The 24,137-nt window shown below is 41.2% G+C and overlaps 5 protein-coding genes across 9 annotated transcripts; 1 reads left to right on the top strand and 4 right to left on the bottom strand.

Annotated features, from left to right (window-relative positions):
- The first annotated feature begins 291 nt into the window (after positions 1 to 291).
- On the top strand, positions 292 to 2,620 carry hmgcl (3-hydroxy-3-methylglutaryl-CoA lyase). 3 transcript variants are annotated; one of them, XM_029493629.1, is made up of 10 exons: positions 314 to 413; positions 444 to 452; positions 552 to 622; positions 783 to 890; positions 988 to 1,089; positions 1,230 to 1,372; positions 1,456 to 1,519; positions 1,600 to 1,788; positions 1,881 to 2,006; positions 2,239 to 2,620. In XM_029493629.1, the coding sequence occupies exons 1-10, from the start codon at positions 314 to 316 to the stop codon at positions 2,338 to 2,340; spliced, it is 1,014 nt and encodes a 337-aa protein (XP_029349489.1). In that variant the 3' UTR covers positions 2,341 to 2,620. The 3 variants fall into 3 exon arrangements, with proteins under 3 accessions (XP_029349486.1, XP_029349489.1, XP_029349490.1); XM_029493626.1 differs by lacking the exon at positions 444 to 452 and having other exon boundaries at positions 292 to 400; positions 539 to 622; positions 988 to 1,083; positions 1,224 to 1,372; XM_029493630.1 differs by lacking the exon at positions 444 to 452 and having other exon boundaries at positions 314 to 394; positions 560 to 622.
- Positions 2,621 to 3,450: 830 nt separating this feature from the next.
- Positions 3,451 to 6,405, bottom strand: gjb3 (gap junction protein beta 3). Its single transcript, XM_029493631.1, has 2 exons — positions 6,038 to 6,405; positions 3,451 to 5,443 (listed from the first exon to the last, which is right to left on the bottom strand). The coding sequence occupies exon 2, from the start codon at positions 5,371 to 5,373 to the stop codon at positions 4,507 to 4,509; it is 867 nt and encodes a 288-aa protein (XP_029349491.1). The 5' UTR covers positions 5,374 to 5,443; positions 6,038 to 6,405; the 3' UTR covers positions 3,451 to 4,506.
- Positions 6,406 to 8,603: 2,198 nt separating this feature from the next.
- Positions 8,604 to 10,688, bottom strand: gjb10 (gap junction protein beta 10). Of its 3 annotated transcripts, XM_029493052.1 has the most exons (3): positions 10,567 to 10,614; positions 10,196 to 10,267; positions 8,604 to 10,090 (listed from the first exon to the last, which is right to left on the bottom strand). In XM_029493052.1, the coding sequence occupies exon 3, from the start codon at positions 10,053 to 10,055 to the stop codon at positions 9,264 to 9,266; it is 792 nt and encodes a 263-aa protein (XP_029348912.1). In that variant the 5' UTR covers positions 10,056 to 10,090; positions 10,196 to 10,267; positions 10,567 to 10,614; the 3' UTR covers positions 8,604 to 9,263. The 3 variants fall into 3 exon arrangements, with proteins under 3 accessions (XP_029348912.1, XP_029348911.1, XP_029348913.1); XM_029493051.1 differs by lacking the exon at positions 10,196 to 10,267 and having other exon boundaries at positions 10,567 to 10,688; XM_029493053.1 differs by lacking the exon at positions 10,196 to 10,267 and having other exon boundaries at positions 8,604 to 10,087; positions 10,567 to 10,645.
- A 441-nt stretch (positions 10,689 to 11,129) lies between these two features.
- ppie (peptidylprolyl isomerase E (cyclophilin E)) lies at positions 11,130 to 13,836 on the bottom strand. Its single transcript, XM_029493050.1, has 10 exons — positions 13,798 to 13,836; positions 13,327 to 13,425; positions 13,204 to 13,247; positions 12,904 to 12,930; positions 12,693 to 12,774; positions 12,511 to 12,614; positions 12,304 to 12,427; positions 11,897 to 12,082; positions 11,655 to 11,797; positions 11,130 to 11,332 (listed from the first exon to the last, which is right to left on the bottom strand). Exons 1-10 carry the CDS (start codon positions 13,826 to 13,828, stop codon positions 11,264 to 11,266), a joined length of 909 nt encoding a protein of 302 aa, XP_029348910.1. The 5' UTR covers positions 13,829 to 13,836; the 3' UTR covers positions 11,130 to 11,263.
- Positions 13,837 to 15,074: 1,238 nt separating this feature from the next.
- pabpc4 (poly(A) binding protein, cytoplasmic 4 (inducible form)) lies at positions 15,075 to 24,060 on the bottom strand. Its single transcript, XM_029493049.1, has 15 exons — positions 23,372 to 24,060; positions 20,757 to 20,950; positions 20,026 to 20,141; positions 18,872 to 19,011; positions 18,693 to 18,787; positions 18,472 to 18,609; positions 18,267 to 18,362; positions 17,885 to 18,154; positions 17,370 to 17,460; positions 16,863 to 16,958; positions 16,605 to 16,735; positions 16,423 to 16,513; positions 16,210 to 16,340; positions 15,976 to 16,100; positions 15,075 to 15,873 (listed from the first exon to the last, which is right to left on the bottom strand). The coding sequence occupies exons 1-14, from the start codon at positions 23,562 to 23,564 to the stop codon at positions 15,999 to 16,001; spliced, it is 1,884 nt and encodes a 627-aa protein (XP_029348909.1). The 5' UTR covers positions 23,565 to 24,060; the 3' UTR covers positions 15,075 to 15,873; positions 15,976 to 15,998.
- Between the last annotated feature and the right edge of the window lie 77 nt (positions 24,061 to 24,137).

Raw genomic sequence — 24,137 nt, 5'->3', positions numbered from 1 at the left:
TCTTTTGATGGCCTTTCATTAGTAGTTACCTACCTGTGCTTTTCTTTGTAGGTCAAAAGGTGATGTGCTAAATAAAAACAGCGTGGTTTTTAATGTGTCTGTTTGTTTAATCATGAGCAGGGTGATTTTATAAATAGATACTTTTCATGCTCTGCTTTGAACGTAGGTACAAATTTCATGATGACGTTTTTTCTTTCAGCCCAACTGAGTTTTTAATGTCCGGCAAGTAGATGGCGCCGTCGCGGCGCTCCGATCAGCTGAGAGGCTGATCCGGAAAGAAGGGCGGTGACGTCAGAGCCGAGGTTCGACCATCATGGCGGCCATTATGAGGATGGTCAACAGAGGTACCTTCAGCCCAGCGATGGGTCAGCAGTACCTGGCGTTCAGCTCTACGGCCAAGGTGAGAGCGCCGAGTCTTCCCGCAGGCAGGTTGCGATGTGCAGTTGTCGGCGGCCACCACAGCCCGGGTTAGCTTCCTCTACACGGACGAAGCTCCTGTGGCTGGTGTGTTTAACTGTGTGTGTCTGTGTTTGTGCAGGGTGGCGTTAGAGCTGGTCAGGCCCTTCCGGAAAAGGTGAAAATAGTGGAGGTCGGACCAAGAGACGGCCTTCAAAATGAGAAGGTAACTTTACTGCGGATGTGTTTTAATGGGATGACGATGTCCCGCTGTGAAGTTCACTGTCCTCTGACCTGTTGGGGTGAGGCAGAGCAGGTGTATAGTTCATGTGTTGTGTAACCACAACCAGACTTTAATCTTGTTGTTTCACTTTCCCAACGTTCAGACAATTGTACCAACAGAGACTAAAATTCATCTCATCGACATGTTGTCAGAGACCGGACTGCCGGTCATTGAGGCCACCAGCTTTGTGTCTCCTAAATGGGTCCCACAGGTGAGGAATTCACATGTAAAGTGCAAAACACACCCTGCTGCAGAAACTGCACCACATAACTGGTTTCTATTTTCTTGTTTTTGAAACCAAATGACAGATGGCAGACCAAGTGGAGGTGATGAAGGGGATCTGTAAAAAACCTGAGGTGTCTTACCCAGTCCTTACCCCCAACCTGAAGGGTTTCCAGGCTGCTGTGAGTGTCAAGTATTATTTTCCATCTCACTTTACCAATAGCTATATTGGCATATATTATAACCATCATCTTTTACTAAAGGTAACATGTTTAAAGCCTCACAATCCCAACATGCCCTTTCCTTTCCTTACACACCGCAGGTGAAGGCAGGGGCCTCAGAGGTAGCCATATTTGGTGCTGCCTCTGAGCTTTTCAGTAAGAAGAACATAAACTGCTCTGTGGATGAGAGCTTGCAGCGCTTTGATGAGGTTATGAAAGCAGCAAAGGAGGCTGGTGTGCCAGTCAGAGGGTAGGAATACTGGCTTGCTCTTACATTTGAACACATCTGTAGCATTTGTGCACAAATCTCATTAGCATTTGTCATTGTCACAGATATGTGTCATGTGTCCTTGGATGTCCTTATGAAGGCAAAGTGGCACCTGAAAAAGTTGCACATGTGAGTTGTCACTTACACTGAAAAAAAAAGTATCACCCTGTCATAATCACTCAATCTCAAGCGTTGCTGCGGTCTTTCAGGTGGCAAAGCGACTGTACGCGATGGGCTGCTATGAGATCTCCCTGGGTGACACCATTGGGGTTGGAACTCCAGGTAGCATGACTCTGATGTTAGAGGCAGTCAGCAGAGAGGTGCCAGTATCTGCCCTGGCCGTGCACTGCCACGATACCTATGGACAGGCCCTGGCTAACATACTTACAGCCTTACAGGTCAGCTTCATTTTTAATTACTGTAATCCCACATGAAAATGTTTCTCTTTCTTCAAGCACTTTAGTAACGGAGCCAAGTCTATGCTTTATAGATGGGAATCAATGTGGTGGACTCATCAGTGGCTGGACTTGGTGGCTGTCCTTATGCCCAGGGGGCCTCAGGGAATGTTGCTACTGAAGATGTTGTTTATATGTTACATGGACTTGGAATTCAAACAGTAAGGACTTTCTTTATATCAGCAATAACAGAAACAAGATTGTTTATAATGTTTTGTATGGAAAAAAATAAGCAAGCAAAATAATAGTTTCCTTTTGCGAAGAAACCTTTTACTTAGTGAACGAACAAATAGTCTAAAGTCCATCTTAATGAAATGCTAATTATTGTGTACAATGTAAGCCATGTTCTAAAGTGCTGATGTTTGAATATTTGACTTTCTGCCCTCGCCTCAGGGAGTGGACCTCTCCAAGCTGATGAATGCTGGAGCTTTCATCTGTCGAAGTCTCAACAGAAAGACAAACTCTAAAGTGGCACAAGCTACATGCAAACTTTAATCAATCTATTACAGACTTTAAACTGCAGTATAACCATGTGAGCTGGAGCCATTATCCTTTGTATGTCCAGTTCTCTGGGTGTTATGATTTGGTTTGTCATCTATCGGTATGAAAATATTATTTTACTATTTTGATGGTACTGACCTCACTTTCTGTTTAAAAATTAAAGGTTCACTACATGATAGCATAGCTGGAACAGTGCCTTATGTCAAGTCTAGTCACACAGAATGTTTGACCACTTCTTTGGCTGCTGATAAGCCAATGTAAAAAAAAATAATAAAATATATATATATATATATATATATATATATATATATATATATATATATATATATATATAAAATGACCTGGAAAATTATCCCATGGATGGATAAATTCAATGTTGATCAGAAAGTAAGCATCTACCGGGCATTAAGCTGGTTAAGCGGGTTTGTGGAAAAAAAAAGGATGTTATATTAAACAGATTCACTTTCTACATATATAGGATTCTCTGTTTTACTTGAATATGTTTAAATATTTATTTTACTATAACTGTAAATATTGATTTTTAAAAATAAAAGACTGTTTCATAAATGTATCATTGATGGTAACGTTTACACAAACAGTTTGAAGTGAGAGCAATTTTTTCACCATCTCCATAGTGATATTTTGTTGCAGAAATGATTCAGCATAAACAGTTTTCTTTGCTGCACCTCGTGGAAACCTGACTGACTAGTCCAACGGGCAGGCTGAGATTTTTAAAGCTGAGGTCTTTAACACTCCAGGAAACAAACATCATGTATAGCAACAACACAAGTCATGATGACTCATAGTCAGGTTATATGAATAAAGTCATCAAAGCTTAGTAAGGGTGAGTGAAGGAAATTGCAATTATGATTCAGCTGTGGAAAAAGTCCTTGTTCAGGTAGTTTTGTGGGTGTAAAAATGCGTTTGTGCTCGCTACAGATAAACTATTTTTACTGTTAGATATTTGGCAACAGCTCTATGTTTTAAGTGATTTTCCTCACTGTCGCAAACAACTTTCCAAATGGAAACCATATTCTAGAAGGACAAATTCACAAGGGCTATCAGTATTTTTCCTTAAAAGTAAAAACTCAAAAGAAATGCACATTCAATAAACTTAATTTTAATTTACATAAATGTATAAAAACAACAAGAAGTGCAGAAAATGCATTTTCACCTGATGTCCTAAGTGGACGATTAGAGACTCAGAACTGTGCAGTGGTTCAATGAGCCATCTGTTTGTTCTCCACTGTCTTCCAGCTCTACAAACGTAGGAATAAACAGCATTCCTTTTGGCTTATTTGAATCAACAGTGGTCTTGGATGAAGTGAGGCTGTATGCAAGCATTTCAAAGCTCAGGCAGTCAGTCTATGTACAATGTGGCTGTTCAACATAAACCTGAGAACAAGTGAATGGCTGCAGAGATAAAATCTACTAATTATATAGGCTATGCATTCTTTTGTAGGGGTAAATCTTACCTTAATAAATGCAACAGAAAGAGTAATTTTGGACCAGTTTACACACCTTCAAGTACAATGAGTATAGCCAAACAGAACTGTTAAGTGACCTGATAAACTTAAGATGATCAGGACATCAATCCTGATGTGAAGCCTCGGTTTGAGTTTACACTGAACAAAACAGATCATTGGAATATGCATATAACATTCAGAGCACTTCAACACAACCCTGTAGATGCTGGCAGGTAGGATGAATACCTCGGCCAGGTGTGTCCTACGCTCTTGTGTGCAGTCAACTGGCTCATTTCCCTTTCCTCCTGTGTCAATACTCCAATCACAAGGCCGAGTGAAACTTTACAGAAATAGTCTAGCAGGGATGAAATGCTGAATTTGAAACAGCACACAGACCTTTATTCTATTCAAAAAGGAACCTCAAAGATTATCGCCAAATAATTTCAGCTCTACCTGACTTCTAAATATTGTGGATGTTGACTTGGAAACCAAAGTTTATGTGCTCTAAAAGAGTCTTAGATGTAGACACAGAGGTGCCAACAGGGTGAATCCAGTACTGATGAGTCAACTTTTGGCCCAGTCTATGACACTATAGTTTGGCTCATGGCACTGAGGCTTTTTTTTATTTTATTCCCCCCCCAGAAATATGTTAAGAAGTGAGATCTTGATATTTGGCCCCTGATTTTAGTTTGGATCATTTTGAAGTTGACAGGTTGGGTGCAGAGGCCCGTATCTTCACTTCATGTTTGAGCAATGAAGGTCCATATGGAATCTTATATGCACTCTTGAAGGACGGAGGCTTTTCCTTTATGTCCCGTCTTGACACTGGTGGGTTGAAGTTGTTAAAGGGGTCGTCGTTGTAGTCTTCATGATGCACAGCTACGTTGCGGTTTCGCCTCTTGAGCTTGTTTGCAATCCGTGCAATGCGCTTTGCGATGAGATAAATAATCTCGCAGATGTTCAGGATGATGCAGAGGGCCGAAGCGCCAACCATGAAGTAGGTGAAGACCTTCTTTTCAGTGGGGTGGCCTATGTAACAGTCCACCTGGTTAGGGCAAGGTGATACCTCACACTTGACCAGCCTTGGCAGGTAGAAGCTGTCGTACACTCGGTGGAGGATGTACAGAAAGGAGACCTCAATGCCTGTCTTTACGAAGAGGCTGATCAGGTAGGTCCACCACAAGCCACCATGTTTCTTGCCAGTGTTGGTGTACAAATGCTCGGCGTTCTCACCGTGCTTGGCTCTGTGCTTGCGCTCACGGTCGTCCCGGTAAGCCACATGCATCACCACCATGAAGGAAGGGCATGTAACGAAGATGAGCTGCAGGGCCCATAGGCGGATGTGGGAGATGGGGAAAAAGTGGTCGTAGCAGACGTTGGCACAGCCAGGCTGCTTGGTGTTGCAGTCAAAGTCCTTCTGCTCATCGCCCCAAACTCGCTCTGCTGCCACCACGTACACCATTACCCTGAACACAAACACCACAGACAGCCATACCCGCCCAAAAGCCGTTGAATACTTGTTCACTCCACTGAGGAGGGCTTGAAAAGTCTTCCAGTCCATGTCCCCGATCAGCAGTCAAATCTCTGTTCCCTGAAATTCCTCTCTTTCTGGTGGTAGTTTATCTTCAAACCTGGATGTGGCAGAATGTAGAATGGGTGAATATATTTGATGGGTTATAGTTTCTCACTTACTTTGGGTTGTCTGAAAAAACAAACCCCCAACAGTTCATCTTCCTAAGCTGGTTTAATATAAAAACATTTCCCCCTGTTGTCATTTCCAGCTCCAACTTCACAAAACTGAACAGTAAAGACAAGTTGTTACCAGCCAAACTGGTTATAGAGGAAACAAGTTGGACCAACATTATCCACCCTGACTTTATACCTTTATTTAAATGAGGCAGTGTGTATATTTTGGATCGTTTTGTCAAATATTTGTTTTACAACAGTAAAAATGATCGGCATGTGTATCTGAGTAGTCCCGGGTCTCCCAACAGAAAAAAACTTTTTTTAAGCACAGCCGACAGACGTTTCTTACACTGGTTTTGGTGGCTTGCTTGTCTTTTTCATTGCCTCTGCTGGGACTACGGACAGATTATTTAACCATGTATGTATAAAAGCCCAGAAATCATCCGATTTCCAATCGGCTGAAACGCGAACTTAAAAACTGACGGAGCTTCCCTCATTTCAGACAGACAAAAAGTTAATCAGAGACCGTTTTCACTCACCTAAAGAAGCTTTAGTCCATATTGCGTTAAAACAAGAGCAGGTAAATGTAGCTCTGGTGATTTCTTGTTCCTTTTTTTGTCGTTTTAGCGTATTAAGACGCAGATTTGAGTCCCAGGTGGGGCAGCGCAGCGTTGAGAAATGTGCCTGTGGGTGGAGTTAAAGACAGACTGAAGCTGCCTCAGAAGCCTCCTTTCTTTCCCCCTCTCTCCTCAATGCCAGTGTTAAACAAACCCTATCCAGGTATTTCCAGGTTACGCGTAACCTGTCCAGTTTTGTACCAATGAACTACTCACAGCCTGTAAACCACATGAAGTTCAGTCCTGGACTGGGAAACCTGGGCCCCTCTGAGGGCCTACAGGACCCTGAGTAACAGTATGGCAATGAATCATTCAAAGGGATGGAAGTTTGCCACCTGCACATGTATACTATAGACTGACTCCATGTGACAATAGTTATCTTAGAGCAGCAGTTGTAAATTTCAGTCAGACATCTTAAGAAGGTGTGATTGTACTGATTTAAAACGCTTTAGTGACAACAGGTCTAGCGTCATTTTTTCCAGTGAACTGGGCGCTCACGCTGTTTGAACTTGTTTCTGAGTACCTCCCAAGTGATATGCTCAAGGCAACACAACATTGCGTTCACCTTAAGGTGTGTCTCTCTTTTGTTTGTCCTCAACCTTTTTTTTCCCCCCGAAAGAGTACTTGGAAACATATTTTCAGGACAGAATTTTTTCTTTTCCTTTTCCTCATTCATTATTTTAATTGTCTGCAGTATTCAAATTACTTTACAGTTGAACACTGTTGAACAAAAAGTGTATTGTGTCATCTTTCTACATGTAAAACGAGACATTATACTCAGATGTCACCGTGACAACTGATGAATTACCACAGCTGCAATGTGGCCTTACTTTTTGTTATTTATCTGTTATCTATCAGTTAACTGAATGCTTTTTTCATAGAATTTGAAGTTAACATTTCCAACACAAACTGCACCACCATGTTTGTGTTTTGTAGGAAAAACAGCAAGTTACTATCAGTTTGTTGATGAATGGAAGAATATTAAGCATCAGTTTGTCTGAAATGTCTATGCTTGGCCAGAGTTACCTGCTCTTGTGTAGCAGAGCCTGTGATCAGACCTACTGAGTACTATGTTTATATTATGTGTAAAACAGACTTGTTTAACACTTAGTACATCACCTCTCTCACATCAAGTCAAGGCAGCTAACTTGTCAATCAGTCTTAAATTCGGGGAGGATTCCAGGTGAGGAAATCAACACATTGTTGTGGTGTTGCCCTCAAAGATTAAACACTCTCTCTAAAAATCTAAGTCCTTGAGATTGTTAGAAATATCAAGTTAGAGCTGTGCTTTCCAGGAAATGAATCTGTGACATACAGGTTACACATGTGAACACAGCATCTGTAAGTGTATCAACATTACTGAGAAGTTCAGTGTATTTGGTCAAATGTGAAGGAAGTACATGTTTTTAGCTCCAAGCAGTCTGCTGGGACACACCTGGAAGACTCAACCTCTGTCAGCTGCAAGTCTTGACAAGATGGAACACAACTGGATAAACCTGTTGCTTTTCACTCCAGGTACTGCGGCAGGAAGGAAATGTACCAGAGCAGAGAGAGCTGGAGCGATGAAAGATAATAACCAGGAAGAGTGGGGAGGGTCTTAAAATGAGTCACTGTTGGCTAATTTGCAGAACCACTCAGTCAGGTTGGACAAAAACAACCACATGTAATGGATCTCAGTTATGATTTCAGGACCAATACAATCATTCTTTTTTTTTTTTCATTTATTCCTTGTGATTGCTCAACTTTGAAGTTTTTTTGGTCTCATCTTTGGAGGTTGTCTGCTGCTCTCACAATACGTAGGCAGGCGAACAAACTTGGCTTTCCTAAAACAGTGTTCTACTTATGAACCCCAGGATTATCATAACAGTCTGCTAAAATAGATCTTAATGGTTCCAGTGACACCTTCCGCAGCAATGCCTGCAAATGATCCAATCATTGATTGAAGAGAGACATTTCTTTTTGAATTTATTCTGGCCAGCACTAACAAAATGGCTGTATATTTACTATGTTGAAAGCAAAACTCAAGAGGGTAAAAAAATAATAATAATAAAAAAAATTAAAAACCCTCAACTTTTTTATCTCACTACATCTTGCCTCTGGCACTTGATAGCGTAAATACTGGAATCCTCCATTTAGCCTCTGTGTGGACCGACAAATTCCTGCGTTGGGTGTTCCACTCGTCAGGACAGATGAATCAGAGGAGTGGGAGGCTCCTCCTCTATCCTGCCCAAAGTACCAATCAATCTAAAAAACATACGGGTGCTGCTCACAGCAAAAATCTGAGCAGCCAGTGAGCAGTGAGCCCTTCACAATAAACATGGAAAAAGTGGAAGTAGGAAGAAGGTCAGAGAGCATTGTCAAACCCCCAAAGTGCTGAATCAGTATATCCTTTTCTATTCAGAAGTGGCTCTTTTCTATGTTGAACACAGTGCACACTATTGTGCATGGATCTAACTTTGACCTTATAAAATAATAAAACACACACTTCTTCAAAATATGAAAATTATCTTTAATGAAAATAATATTAACAAATATACAGTAATACTGCCCCTCAATGCAGCAAAACATAAAAATCCTGAGTTATTATTATCATCAACGGTTTCATAAACTGCTATTCATCATTGCCTGTATGCAGATATTATGGCACAATCTTTTATGACACAATCTTTCAAACCTTGTATGGCAGTAAGTATGGTATGTACAGCAAGATTAACGACTGCGTAAGGGAATGGAGAAGAAGTAATACAGACTGAAGTTACCATTTTGAACTCTGGCATGAGCAGAAGGAAAATCTTACACAGAAAACCAGATGCGTTTTTTAAACCATACTCACTAAACCACAGAATGACTCATTCAATTGAAATCTGACACTACACCACATAAACATTCTTGATTTTTCTTTTCAAGGGTTTAAAATCTCCATCTGTAACATCTATAACTCTCCCCAAACCAAAACAGTAAGAACATCCTCCATCTGTCCTGAGGTCCAGAGCTCTTACTGCGGACGAACAGCTAGGAGTTAACTCCATCGTAGTTCAGTGTCCCAGCAGAAAAATGTCTGCCATTAAGTCTTTTGAGGAAGTGCAAAGGATTGTGGAGAATGTGAAGCACCTTTGCTTTCCCATGTCTTTGTTTTAATCTCAGTAAATCAAGACACGGCAACACTGTATGAGGGGGCGGGTATATCAGGGGTTTTTGCATCTGGCAGCTTTAGAGTGTTTGAGCTCATCAATTTGCTTCCACTGGACATTGTGTCAGTCATGGCCTGGCGAGAACGATTGTTTCCGTTCGCACATTCACAGCAACGTTTTCCAACCAGGTAGAGAATTTCAAAAACAGAGAGCAGGATGCAGGCCAGGCTGGTGACCACCATGAAGAGGGTGAAGATTCTCTTCTCAGTGGGCCGAGCGATGAAGCAGTCCACTTTGTTTGGACAGGGCTTCTGCTCACACTTGATGAGTGATGGGAAGTCATAGCCCTCATAGATGTGGTAGAGGAGGTAGACAAAGGTAGCATCCACTCCTATTTTGAAGACTAAAGTGAGGACATAAGTCCACCACAGGCCCCCGCGCTTCTTGCCAGGGTTCTGGTAGAGACGGTGGCAGTTATCGCCATATTTAAGTCGATGTTTCTTTTCTCTGTCCTCCCTGTAAGCAACATGCATGACCACCAGGAGTGAGGGGCAAGTGACGAAGATGAGCTGCAGGGCCCACAGCCGGACATGGGACACCGGGAAGAAGTGGTCGTAGCAGACATTGTGGCACCCGGGCTGAGCCGTGTTGCATTTAAAGTCTTTTTGTTCATCACCCCATACTTTCTCTGCTGCTACCACAAATACCATGACTCTGAAGAGGAAGACAATGGAGAGCCACACTCTGCCAAAGGCAGTGGAGTATTTGTTCACTCCACTGAGGAGGCCCTGGAGGAATGCCCAGTTCATGACGAGGTTTCTTCACTATCTGTCTGCTCTTCCTGCTGTTGGGAGACAAGGAGAGCTGAGTTTAAACGGCTCAGACAAACTTTACCAATGTAGCTGTTAGGGATAGAAAAAAAAGTATATCCAACATATCACATACACACCAAAGGACAAGAACACTAAGAAACTGCGGAGTAGAACCGTTTTGTTGTTATTAAGGATTCACGTCTGCGGATCTTAAAGCCAAAGACAAGAAAAAACAAGTGTAAATTCAACATAAACGTGAGCGGACCCTTACATAAACCCGTTAATTATGGACGTTATTTAAGAAACAGCTTTTCAATTTTTCTCACAAAGATAAAATCTCACAGCTCTCCACTTTCCAGCAACTTGTGAGTTTTTCCACATTCCTGCACAATCGCTCGTTATCAAACTCTCTAAAATCTACTAAATAAACAAATAAACAAATAAATAAACACGTTCGCTTCAAGATCACTCTCAGTTTTCATGTATTTGATTTTATTTGAATACTCACAGTCTGATCGCTCTTCCTGCTGTCCCGTGTCAGCGGAGGGGCAGCTTTGGATGAGGCGCTCCGATGAGGAGCAGATTTCTCAACAGGACGGGAGTGGGCTGGGCGGAGCAGTTTGTCTGCCATGTCCTCTCAGCCTCAACCTACTCAGGTGTGGCTGCCCAACAAACTTGTCTGACCAATTAAGCGAAGAAAACAGACGACTTTTAATCACTCTGATTAAAGAGAGGGGGGAGAATAACTTCCTGCGTATACAACTCGATAATTTAAAAATCGCCCCTGTTATTTGGCTGTAACACATTAAAATCTGCACATTGAAGCATGAGAAAAGAGGATCGACACTTATTTGTGAAAATGACACACCTTTATAAAGGCTTTTGTTTAGCTTTAGAGTACTTAGTCATCAAACAAAATGAAAAGGTGCCATTTTCCTTAACCAAACGAAACGTGCTATGAATGGATAATGCTGTAACTATTCTGGACAAACAACACCAAACAAACTCAAACAAACAACGTGACCCTTTATTTGTAAAGTAAAGAAGAAGACGTCAAGCTGTAGATTCTTCATAAAAAAGTGTTTATTGAAATATTTACATGACAAAAGATGTGGGTTCAAAGTACAAAAGACAATGAACACACTCGTGCTCTCAGATGCACTGCCTCCATGCACACCCAAAAAAGTCAAGCCAGCACTTTGTTTTCAGACATATTCTCCACAGTCGGAGATGATCACCTTCTGCTTAGGCTTCCCGTCTTTTGTGCCCTGAGCCTGCAGAGAGAAGATAATTTGAAAAATGACATTCAAGTAAATTCTAGCCTTTATTACTTTAAGACAAAACCAGATTGGTAAAATGGTAAAATTGGTAAAATTTCTACCGAGTGCATCTAAATCGTGTTCATTTTCTACAGTACAATCACTTAAATGTAACCAAAATAGACAAGCAAATAACATACACTAAAATATCTTACATACAGTAACTGTGGAAAAAGACAATGCAACATCACCAAATGTAACACATTTCCAGCAAAATTTTGATTGTTTTGCTGTAGCAATTAAAAATCAACACAAAAACAAAAGGTTTCTCTTTTACCTCCATTGCACGGAGCACATCCATCCCTTCCACCAGGTCTCCAAACACTACATGTTTGCCATCCAGCCAGTCTGTTTTATCAGTGGTGATGAAGAACTGAGAGCCATTAGAGTTTGGCCCAGAGTTGGCCATTGACAGCTGCCCTGTCAGCAAAAGAGAGACAGCATCAGCTGACCAGTTATCTTTAAGATCTGCAAGTAAATGCAAACCCTAAACTAACTCTCTCCTTACAAACCCCTCACCTGGTGCAGTGTGCTTGAGGACGAAGTTCTCATCATCAAACTTGCGGCCATAGATGGACTTGCCGCCGGTGCCATTGTGGTTGGTGAAATCGCCCCCTTGACACATAAACTGAGGGATGATGCGATGGAAGCTGCTGCCTTTGTAGCCAAATCCCTTCTCGTGTGTGCATAAGCAACGGAAGTTTTCTGCAAATGATACAAAATATTACTTAAAGTTTGCTTCAACACACTCAGCTCAAAACTCTTCTTTTAACATTTGTATAGATAAATTGTGTCTTTTTAATTCTTAAAAAACAAACAAAAAAAAAAAAAACCACAACAACAAAAAAAAAAAAGATGTTGAGTTACAGTGTATATCTCTGACACAGATGTGATGGTTACAGCCCTTCAGGAGGCTGTCTACAAACCTGCTGTCATGGGAACAATGTCAGCCCTCAAAAGGAAGCGTAGCCTCCCTGCGGGCTTGTTGCCGATCTTGATGTCCATATACACCTGAGGATTAACTCGACCCTTTTTAGCTGGGGGCTCACCCTAGAAATCCAAATCATTTTTCAATTACTATCTGAATATGATTAGATCACACACATCACCCCTGGAAAGAAAATCCATCTCACCTCCTGTGTTGATGTGTTGGTTGTTTCTCCACCTGCAGCCTCCGCCTCAGCTTCCTCTGCTGTCTTCCCTGAGAACTTCTTCAGCCAGTCATCGTCCGACCACACTGAGGGAAGGCAGAGCCAAAAATCAGAGCTGGGCATTCAAATCACAGGTGAGGTCATCTGAGTACTGATTTAATCACCTGGTCGAGAAGAACCTTCTTTGATTCTCATGGGCTTGGCGATGTTGACCCGGACTGTCCGCCCAAAGAGCTCAGACTCATTCTAGTAGAGAATAATTTAATAAATCTTACTTTTTTGTTTGTTTGTTTGTTTTTTGGTAGCACCAACTAGATCCAAGAGATGTGAATAAGCCAGAACTTGCATGTGTGTGCAGCAATGCAACACACTTACCATGTTATCAATGGCTGCTGCAGCATCCTGCAGAAGATAAAGAATGTATAATTGTTATTTTCTCTGAAAAATACTTTATTGGGACATAAATGGCAATACTTATATGTTCAAAATCAACCACCCCGTCAAGTTGCGTACAATGTCAAATTCCCTCAAGCAAACACATGTGATCTGGATCAATTCTACCTTTAAATATGAGTATACTTGTATATTTCCTTTGAAAATACTGTAACTTATAAGGCAATATAATATGTCAAGGTGTGTGCACAATACTTGAGTAGCTCTACGTGCATTACGTACCTCTGCCAGTTCAAACTCAATGAAAGCAAATCCTCTGTGCTTTTCTGCAGACAGAACATGAAACAGATGAATGTGGCTCAGTATTGTAGAAACAGAGTGGCTCCTGTTACCTGTCGCTCTTACCTGTCTCATAGTCTAATGGGATCTGGATGTCTGTGATGTCTCCAAACGGGATAAACGCTGCATGTAAGACCTTCTCATCCACCTCTTCTGCCAGACCACCTAACAAAAACACAGGGGCCATTAAATACGTGAGAACTCGTCATCTCTTTCTTCTTCTGTGTTGTTTAATGCATCTGAAGAATAAGAGTTGGAGGTCAATCGACAAGACGTCAGCGTGCTGCGTTCAAGAGTCCAGGAAGTTACAGGAGCTGGACCTCTCTTCTTATTTTTGTGTGACGTTGTCAGGAAGCTGTGCTGAGTTTAAAGTGAGCGGAAAACTAAAAACTTCAGCGACATTTCCCTCCCTACCCTTTTTAATGTCATAACCACCTAATACAGGTTTGGCTGCGACTGGTTTGGTGCTTTCCAAATAATAACCTCAACATGTGAAAGAAGTATCCCGGCTTTCCGCGGAAAATAAGAATAACTCACCAACATATAGCACTCGTTTGTTCGCGGCCATATTGGAGAATAACCCTTCAACTTTAACCCCGCAAGCTCCTCATTGGCTCAGAGAAACTAAACCCCGCCTCTGCTCTCCTGAGCTCTCGCGCCATCTGTTGGAGGAAACACTGAAATACACACACACACTCAATTTCAACATCAGCAGTATCACAATTGCACACTAAACCCCCCCCCCCCCCATTTATTTTATGAAATAAATTGAAATATATGTGTTTGTGTTGCATCATGCAAGGTCTTTTAAATAACTTCTAATGTTGCAGAAGGATTTTTCCCCAGATCAAGCAGCTGGCCAACATGTTTAGAGATTTTCTTGTTGACATGGAAATTGCAGCATATGTAGATCAGGTTAGACCTTCTGTCTTCTAATACATTTTATAAATATTATACGATGTTATACATAATTCATAGGCCCAATTTATACTATATTATACATTGAACTGTGATATTCCTTAAATGGAATATGAAGGCAGTTATTAACTCACACTTTACATTTACATGAAGACTTGATGAAAATACCCGGATAACCTCAAGAGCCAGAGGAATTTTAGAGAAATCTCTTAAGAAAAAGGTTGCATTGTTAGCAGGTTGGTCAATTTATTCTGAGCTATAATTGGCATGTGTTCCAGTTTTCTAGTTTTGAGGTGGTTTTGTGTGGGCTGGATGGATACCAAAAATAGCTGCCAGGGAACGATCAAATAGACTGCACCATAATAGCTTATATGCAATTAATCATTGAAACTAAAACCTGCCTGTCTATTCTGGTGAGCTCTCCTCCACCTGTTTGACAAAACACCCCATGCACACAATTACAATACTTTTTTGTGAAGCCATGTCCAATTCTTTATTTATATAGTCAAGCAGCCTTAAAATAGCACAAGGGGTTGTTTCCCACCATTTCTGTCTCGGTACCTCATGGATGTATTTTGAGACATAATGCAGCCAAGGTCTCTCTCCCTCCACAAATTCATGTAATAATCCAAAATGTCTTAGTGATTTTAACAGTAAAGATATTTACACATTTGATTGTCTACTTAAAAAGAAGGAAAGAGCATTCAACAGATTTTTTGTTAGTGATGTTCCCAGACACAGGGAACAACTGTTTACATTTTGGACTTAACAGCAAGGCAAAGAAGAAAAAACTACAATTACCACAATTTATAAAAACAACAACATTACAAAGACAAGATAAAAATGACAAAATTGATGTTTTAACATATTTCTTTATTACAACACAGACTTATTTACAAAATTACATGCAATTAGAGATTTAGCATTTTTAGAGATGAATAGTCAGAAGTCACAACATTGGTTTTACAATGAAGTTTTTATTGCAAAGACTGAGAGACAATATCTCTGAAGGGAAGTTTGGTAATTTGGAAAAAAAAAATTTTCCTGCTTTCTCTGATGCAAAATTAATCATTTTAATATCCCTTCTTGTGTACTTATATCAAGACAAATGTCAAGTTAGCTAAAAAGAATATGGCATTTGATTGTTTATGACTATATTGTCATATGGTGATTACTCAACCCCTTACCCCGCACTGGTCTTCACGGTTGCACTACTGTCAGGTTTTGTCGGATAGACACAAACACTCATCAAAACTGAGCAAAACATATAAGGTTTAAATAACACAAGTAAGAGTGATAACCTTGAAGAATCATCCATTTATTGAGAATACCACACACCCATAATAACATGTTAGGATGGAGGAGTCCATCATTTCAAATCAAGCATAAAAATGTCAAGCAAAGAAAAAAGAACAAGGCTCATTTTCCTTCTAGAAAAAGGTATTTCTCCTTCGCCACAAAATAAAAGGCCTTCATTCAAAAATCATTTGCATTATTGCTTTTGGTATTCCAGAGCTAAAAAATTATGAACTGTAACATTTTTCAAAATGTTCAAGTATATTTTAAAATTTAATTTTACTTTTTTTTCATGTTTTCTTTTTTTTTGTTGTTGTTTTAGTTATAATTGTTCAGATGATTCTGGTGTCTGGAGTCAGTGTAGTGTCCCTCTTCTCATCTCTGCTCATTTTCTGTGCCCTGAAACAACACAATGACTTTTCATTCGTGTCACAAAACCACAACTATGTGTAAGCAAATCAACAGGTATGAATAGCTTGACTGATAATGTATTATCATTACCAATCTGAGAGAGCAAATGTTGTTTAGGATGTGGCAGCAGCAGCAGAAGTAGCCATGCTGCCCACTTTTTGAGTGGCATCTTTCTTTGCCTGATGAGCCTGTAGCACAGCTACAGCTTCTTCCACCTGTGCAAAGATACCATGAATATGAACATGAATATTGACATAGTATAGTATATGGCTAGCTGAAATACCACTGTCAGTGTGACAACATGACAAAGATGCAATGATGTACCTTTGAGCGCAGAGATTCATGGGACTCCAGCATATGTAGCAACTCAGAGTTGTCAATCTCCAGCAGCATGCCGGTGATCTTTCCTGCCAGGTTGGCATGCATGGCCTGAATCAATGGAAAAAGACGCTCCCCTGTTTAAAAATGAGAAAATAAATCAACCTTATGAAAACTGATAAGAATTACAGTCCACTGATTATGAAATACTCTTCTTACCCAGCATCTGTTTTTGCTCCTGGGGGGGGGCAGCGGCCAGCATAGAGGCTGTGAGAGGCTCCTGGCCCTGAACATGTACAGCTGATTGAGCCTGGAAAGATCAGATAAATGGCATAGTAAGGAAAACAACATGTAATTATTTTCTCAAAGATAAAACGATGTAGCTGATCTTTTGCCCATACCTGCTGTAAGGCAATTGGTTGCACCACCTGAGGGTTGGGGTTACGGACACCAGTGGCATATTTGTAAGGCGGTATGGCTCGGGGCCCTGGGACTCCCATTGAAGGTCGAGGGGCCATGGCCTGGCCTGCAGCTGGCAGCAAGGAGCAGAAATGGAGCAGGATTCACACAGTACCTTGACAACCTCTACTATATATGTAGTGTCAATGCATTTTTGCAATTTAGTGATCTTTATGGCAAGTTGCCATTGGTGAACACACCTCGGGGGCCCTGTGCACTGCTACCAGGAGTCATGTGTCTCATACTGGCACGTGGTCCTGGCTGACGTAGTGAGCTGGGCATCCCTTGGAAGCCACCTGGAAGAGACATATGTTTTTCAAATGGTCTACTATATTATAATAAAACTGGTAATACTGAAATATAAGTGTTATGTTGTGTGCGCTGTCACTATGATGAACTCCTCACAGTCATAATGTCAGACTACATCTGCGCAATAATGTGCCCCCAAAGATATTAGTTCAATCTTTAGGTTCTATATTTCTGTACAAATTTTCTAGATTCAAAGCATAGTAAGACGAATATATTTGTTTATTTTCTTCATTTGATAACTGATGTTAGGTTAGTTCTTCAATAATTCTATGTTTCATCTGTGGACTTAAAGCAAAGCTCAACTGGAGTCAAATTCCTTTACTTGGCCAATGAAGCACATTATGATGCGGTAAATGATGTTGGAAATAAGTACACCATTCAAAATACCACAAAGTCACCTTGGCCTCTTCCACCTTGTTGCTGCCACCGGGGGTTGGGTCGCATTTGGGCCAACTGATTGGGTGCATAGTACGTAGTCCTATTCTGGGCCTGGTGAACACAATAAAGAACTATATAAACTGATGACATTAATAGTCAAACATTAAACCACTGACAAATTCATAAATAACTGGAAGCTTCACATTTTGTTATCTTAACCTGGATGAGATTGGGAATCATTATAGCTTTCTTGAACCCTGAATTCAAACTGGTCTCCCTATTGCTATGTATTATTCTTCACCTAAAGCCAGCCTTTTCCCAAACCCAGCCAATTCTCCATGGTTGAGACCTTCATCAACCATCTTTTTCGGCAGGAATCAGAGGCAAATTATAAACACAACACTGAGATCTGTACTATCCCAATTTTACCTTACAAACATACTGTGTCTTTATAAACATATGATATCATATCTAATATAATATACCACACAGGTGCTTTAACATAAACTGTAGTCTCAGACTTCAGATGTCTCACCTGAGGAACAGCTGGCATGAAATAGCCACTGGTGGGCTGGAACTGATTAATGATGGCATTAGCTGGCATGGCCCTCATGCCAGCAATACGCTGCATGTACTGGTTGGTGAGGTGAGCTTTTCGCTCCTCTTTACGCTGAGCTAGGGCCACGTAGAGGGGTTTGGAGCCAACAATGCGTCCGTTCATCTCAGTCACAGCCTTGGTGGCCTCCTCAGGGGAGGAGAAGCAGACAAAGCCAAAGCCCTTGGAGCGACCTTCCTCCAGCATGACCTAAAATAAAAACAGACATAAGAAGCTACATTTTTTTTTCTATGTTTATGACAGCATATATTGTGTCTTTAGCAGTGGTGATAGATTTCACCACTGAACTGATTTTACTCACCTTAGCGCTTGTTATGGATCCAAAGGGAGAGAACTCCTTACGAAGTTTCTCATCATCTATTGTATCATCCAGGTTCTTAATGTAAAGGTTTACTCCCTGAAAACGGCAGACAATCAGTCACCACACAGAGTAGTTTCCTTGATATAACTACATCAAATTATAGTATTAAGGATTTAATTCAATTGTGGCCCTAGATTCTGCTGACCTGATAGCGACTGATCCTCTCTTGTTTCAGCAGCTCAAACTTCCTCTTCAGCTCTGCTTGCCGCTCCATCTTCTTCTGTGCCCGACCCACAAACACAGTCTTGCCATTGAGTTCAGTTCCATTCATGCCCTCTACAGCCTTTGGATGAAACAAAAGTTATCAGGGGAAATTTCTCAGACATAGGACAAGATATACATATCGAATTGACACGAAGTCAGTACCTTGTTAGCGTCCTCATGCTTCTCATAACTAACAAATCCAAAACCTCTGGATTTGCCGGTGGTGTCTGTCATGACCTTGACACTGAGGGTTTTACCTGAAAAGGCCCAAAGGGTGGATGTAAGACAGCAGCTCTACACCAACTGAGGAGGAGGAATTAATGGCCACAAGCCATATTTACCGTATTTGTCAAAAAGCTCCTTTAGCCGATCATCATCCATATCGTCCCCAAAGTTCTTGATATAGACATTGGTAAACTCTTTGGCTTTAGCACCAAGTTCAGCCTCCCGTTCTTTGCGGGATTTGAAACGACCTACAAACCTGAAGATAGAGAGGGAGAGCAGCAAAACGCACTCTTTTAAAACAGCTCTGGCAAAGGTGAGCAAGCAAAAACCGGGTTCCATCTCTTTTGACTCCTCCCCCCCAATCTAAAAACACTGGTTATCCGGCTTTCGAGGTAAAGACAGTTCCGCACAGACCTGACCACACAAGCATGATAAGTAAAAGAGAGTACATTCTTTTACAAAGACAGGAACAATGTACACAGGACAACTTCACAGCTATATCTCATTGTGACTCATCATTCCTCATGGAAACCATGAGGAAAAAAAAAAAAAAACACATCCAACTGCTGTTAATATCACCAGATGCAGGCAGATATGTTGGCATGCTAGACAACACAGTGACAGCCATCATATTTCTTGGTCCAAAACTTGATGAGGAGGTGGATGGAGAGGGATGGAGGAACAAAGTCTCACAGTACAAAGGAAATCTGAGGAGGACCAAATGATCTTATATACCTTTCTATGATGACCTCTCCCCTTCTGCCATCCAGTATTGCATTCCTGCATTCGATCCTTCACTAAAACACACAAGCGTGGTCATACACACACACACACATTCAAACACTCCTAAACGGGTGACCACCGAGTGGACAAATGGAGCTACAGAAAATGTATCTGGTAGGAAAGATAAGAAAGAGGTTTTAGTGTGTTATCTATCAGTTCAGAGGTCATCTGCATACTGGTGGTGAGAGATGAGCCCATTAGTTAGGTTATTCACACAAACACACCAACTGCAAAAGACATAAAAAGTCAGTTCACTCAACACAGGTACAGCACATACAGGTCAAGATTTGTCCATGAGGCACACAATATCAATTCATATCAATCTGATCCACATCGGCTGCTACCATCATTTAGAAACTGACCCTCTACATCTGAACAAATATAAAACACTAGCTCGAGCAAAAGATAGTGACTGATTGTGTCACATCTTTAAAAATAACACGAGGAAACTGCAGAACAATGCGCTCCTGCATGATAAGACACTCACACCTTGCGGTCATTCAGAAGCATGCCGTTCATCTTCTCAATGGCCCGATCAGCGGCGTCCTGGGTCTCAAAATGGACGAACGCATAGCCCTTTGAACCATTTTCATCACACACCACCTGAAGCATGGGAAGATATGGGTAAATACGTGCATGTTTAAATGCACAATTCAGGCAGTTCCTTAACTTTAAAAGAAATATTTCAGTGTCCAAAATATGATTATTCGCATTTTGGTAGAGATCGAGCTTGAGCGATGCCAGTCTCAGATCTGCTCATTGAACATGATGGTAAAACTTGCAGCTGATTGTATTAGTTTATCATCAAGACTAGTAACAGGGGTTAATAAGAGGACTGGCTCTGTCAAAAAGAAACTGAGCTCTTTCTTCTTTCTTTTTTTTTTTTCCAACTTGTACATCAACAGCCAACCTCACCACACATGATGTTGTATTTACATGGAGGTAGAGAGAAACACAGAGTGATGCTTTTACTTAAATAAATATGTATCTCCAACCAACATTTAAGCTAGGTAAAGAATTATATCAAATTATCAAATACAAGAGTCGATTTAAGTTTGTTGTAGGACAATTAATTATGTGAGTTATATGGGGAAATTTAAACTGCAAGAAAATATTATTATTCCAAAAGTGGATAGAAATACAATACGAAAAGAAAAATAATAATAATAATAATTCATTTTTTGAAAGCTCCATAGCGTCATTTATATCAAGCTCTACCTTGCAGGAGAGGATGTTGCCAAAGGCTGAGAAGGTGTCGTACAGAGCTTTGTTGTCAATGGACTTGTCAAGATTCTTGATGAACACGTTGCCCACTCCGGACTTCCTGAGGGAGGGGTCTCTCTGGGACCACATGATTCTGATTGGCTTCCCTTTCACAACGTCAAAGTTCATGGTGTCCAGGGCTCTCTCAGCTGGGGCAGGGAGGGGCAAAGAGGTGGAGGGGAAGGTCACATGGACGGTTTACATGGACTCTGGAAATGTATCACTTACTACTATCTATGCCACATGTAATGCTTCCATTATGTGTCGTGTTTTGTTTTTTTTTCCCCTTTGACCAATCCAATGTTGCCACATCCCCTTTAAGCCACGAACACCTGCGCTACACATATATAATTCTCAGAGAAGCAATATGAGCTTACAGTTCATACTGTTTGTGCTTCGTGAGCCACAATGGAGAATCCCTGCTGCCTGCCCATTAAAAGAGAAGGTGCAACATGGCTAAGATACTGCAGTAGAGCATGTGGCTGATGACTTGTCTACCAGCTGCTCTGACATGTGTGGGGGGCAGCTGCAGTGCACATAGAGCACATGGCCCTCCTCTGTACCCACCACATGCTGGTGGCCCACGTTCCACCTAGGCCGGTGGCAGTGGCAGAGCAGCACGCTCAGTGGCTGTAAGCAGAATAAAGCACTGGTTTTGAAAAATAATGCTCTGTTTTTCATTTGTCAAATCCACCCTATGGTTCAAGTTATACAGACTTTTTTCTCTCTGTCTATTCTTTCTCTGTTTTACTATCACACAGGCTCTTATGTCTGTGGGGGCACAAATGCCAAACACCCCTTTGTTCAGTCACTCCACAGTAACACACACACACAGGCCAGGCTTTCCAGCTAAAAGTGTCTGGTAAACAAAACGGAGCTGCCTTGCGTCTGCTGGCATCAGCAGTTTGGCTTGCAATTGTACTTCACAACCCATGTGCTCAGAGAAGGTGAGTGATCTCTGTCAAACATGTGGACTTCTGGAAGGTTCACAGTGGGAAATCTTAATTCTAAAAATGGTTAAATCATGAACAAAGCACAGGCTGTTCCATTATGAGGTTGTGCCATTTACAGCGTTAAAGAGCGAAATTAGTGAATGTTGTAGAAAGCTAACTGTACTGAGTTACTTGTTGATATAAACCATTTCTGTCATTGAGGAACTAAAGGTATTATGGACAGGCAAATTTTTGGCTGCTCAAAAAGAAGCTCTATATTTAGAGAGGGGTCCTGAGAGGTATGTGCTGGCCTGGAGTGAGAGTAGTGCATTCTCTACCATTGATGGGGAAGAAACATTCATCAAGAGGGTTCAGATGAGCAACTAAAGGTCTATTCAGTGTTTATGCAAATGGACAAAATGTGACAAAATCCACTGCAGCACGTTTTAAGTGAAAAAAAAATTGCCACAGATTAGTTACATTTCTTTTCATTAACCATGTCATCATTCGTTGTGTTTCAAAGGCTCACAGAAACCTATTGACCCACGAGCACGTGTTTGGCCACCATTTAGACACCCAGCTGCTACAACCCCCCATGTCCACACTTCCAGGAGCAAATGGTGTCTTCTCACTCGGGGCAGTTAACGTTCACTCCAGTGAATGACATTAGCACCTTCGTGGAAGTGAACGAGTTAAAACCTGTCATTACTCTGGCTTTCCTAACCATGTTGAGCACACATACTTTGTGACAGGCACTTAACGTTGATACAGGCCTAAAAAAAAAAAAAAAAAGTCTACACAATGTAAACATTGTCACCAGGCCCCTGCAGTCAACCACAACACCTGCCTCTAGTAATGCTCAATGCTTTGGTGCCATTGGCTGTAAGTGAAAAAGTCTTACAATAAAGGCATTTACCACTTATGATACTTCAGTGTTCAGCCTATATATTTACATAGATGGCATGCTTAGGCATCAGGTCCCCATAGGTTAACTGTGAGCATGCAGATTAAGTGGTTGAGATATTCCATGTACATTAAGAAAGAGTCAATTTATACCCAAGCAGTTTGAAAATAAAATTGGGATTAAGTCAAATAACTGGCCCATCACACCGGCCGTGCAGGGGTTATTGCTCAGCTGTGCCTGTCCTTTTCCTTGCTTTGAGTGAATATAGCAGCCGGGGGCAATGGGAATTTATTTCACTCAGTGGCCCTTTAAATAGGAGCTGAAATAGGTCAGTTTGGGCTGAATATTGAAGATGTTGATATCGCTCAATGCGGTGATATAATTGATCCATATAAAAAGACTTCTGTTGACTTAAAGCACAACTCAAACTCCGCATTGGTGTGTGGTTCAACAATGGCAAGTAACTTTAATCTCCACGAGTATAAAAGAAATGGGACATGCTTATATAGGTCAGATGGCTGCTCCAGCCAGCCTGAAGAACTGCCCATTTTCAGGGAAATGCTTGGTTGATATATATTATTCATTTATTTCTTTAAGAGCAGGGACATGGCAGGGATTGACATTGAAAACACATGGTGACATTGTTCGACATATGAAGGATGCATGCTCACCAAGTCTTCCAGCCCCACATCCACCCACCCGTGCACGCACCGTCCACAGAGGGGACTTCTTACCGTCGGCAGGCTGGGAGAAGTTGACATAAGCGTATCCGAGGGAGCGCCGGGTGATCATGTCCCGGCATACCCGAATGGAGAGCACCGGTCCGGCGGGGCTGAATTTCTCATACAGCATAGCCTCCGTGATATCTGGGTGCAGGTCGCCAACGTAGAGAGAAGCCATCGGATAACTCCCCGTCGTTGTGTTCATATCTCGGACTTGACAAAAATAAATGTGCGTAAAGCTTCCCTCACTGAAAGAGCGAGAAAAATGCCGGTTTAAACTGCGTTTCTGATCCGAACTGCGCTTCGGTTCTCATGTAATAAAGACACGGTGTGAGGACAGCTGGCTCCCTGATCCAGCCGGCTCAGAAAACGTCAAACCTGAACAAAAAATTAAATAAAATGTAAAAAAAAAAAAAAAATAAAAAAAAAAAATCTCGATTTAAAAAGAAAAATAATCTTGATGTCCTCTGCCGTATTTTCTTCCTTAAAAAAAAACCAAAACAAAAAACGCCAACTTCGGGTTAAGCCCGAGGCCTCCTGTTTGTTTGTTTTTTTTTTTTTAATTAATGTTTTGCTCTTTTTTTTAAGCGTTTGTATTACTTTAAGTATCACGGTTCTTTTTATTAAGATTTTATGGATTTTATATTTTTTATATTATTTTTCAGTTTTTCCGGAGCAGTGAGTTAGACGCTCACGGTTGATTTGTGGCCGGGGAAAGAGACTGCGTGAGGAAAGCATGGGCACTTTATAGAGAGTGGCGGTGCGGAGGAAATAGTGG

The sequence above is a fragment of the Echeneis naucrates genome, chromosome 22 (genome assembly GCF_900963305.1).
Source record: "Echeneis naucrates chromosome 22, fEcheNa1.1, whole genome shotgun sequence".
NCBI lineage: Eukaryota > Metazoa > Chordata > Actinopteri > Carangiformes > Echeneidae > Echeneis > Echeneis naucrates.
The sequence above is the reverse complement of the archived record's forward strand: the minus strand, read 5'-3'. Positions and strand labels throughout refer to the sequence as shown.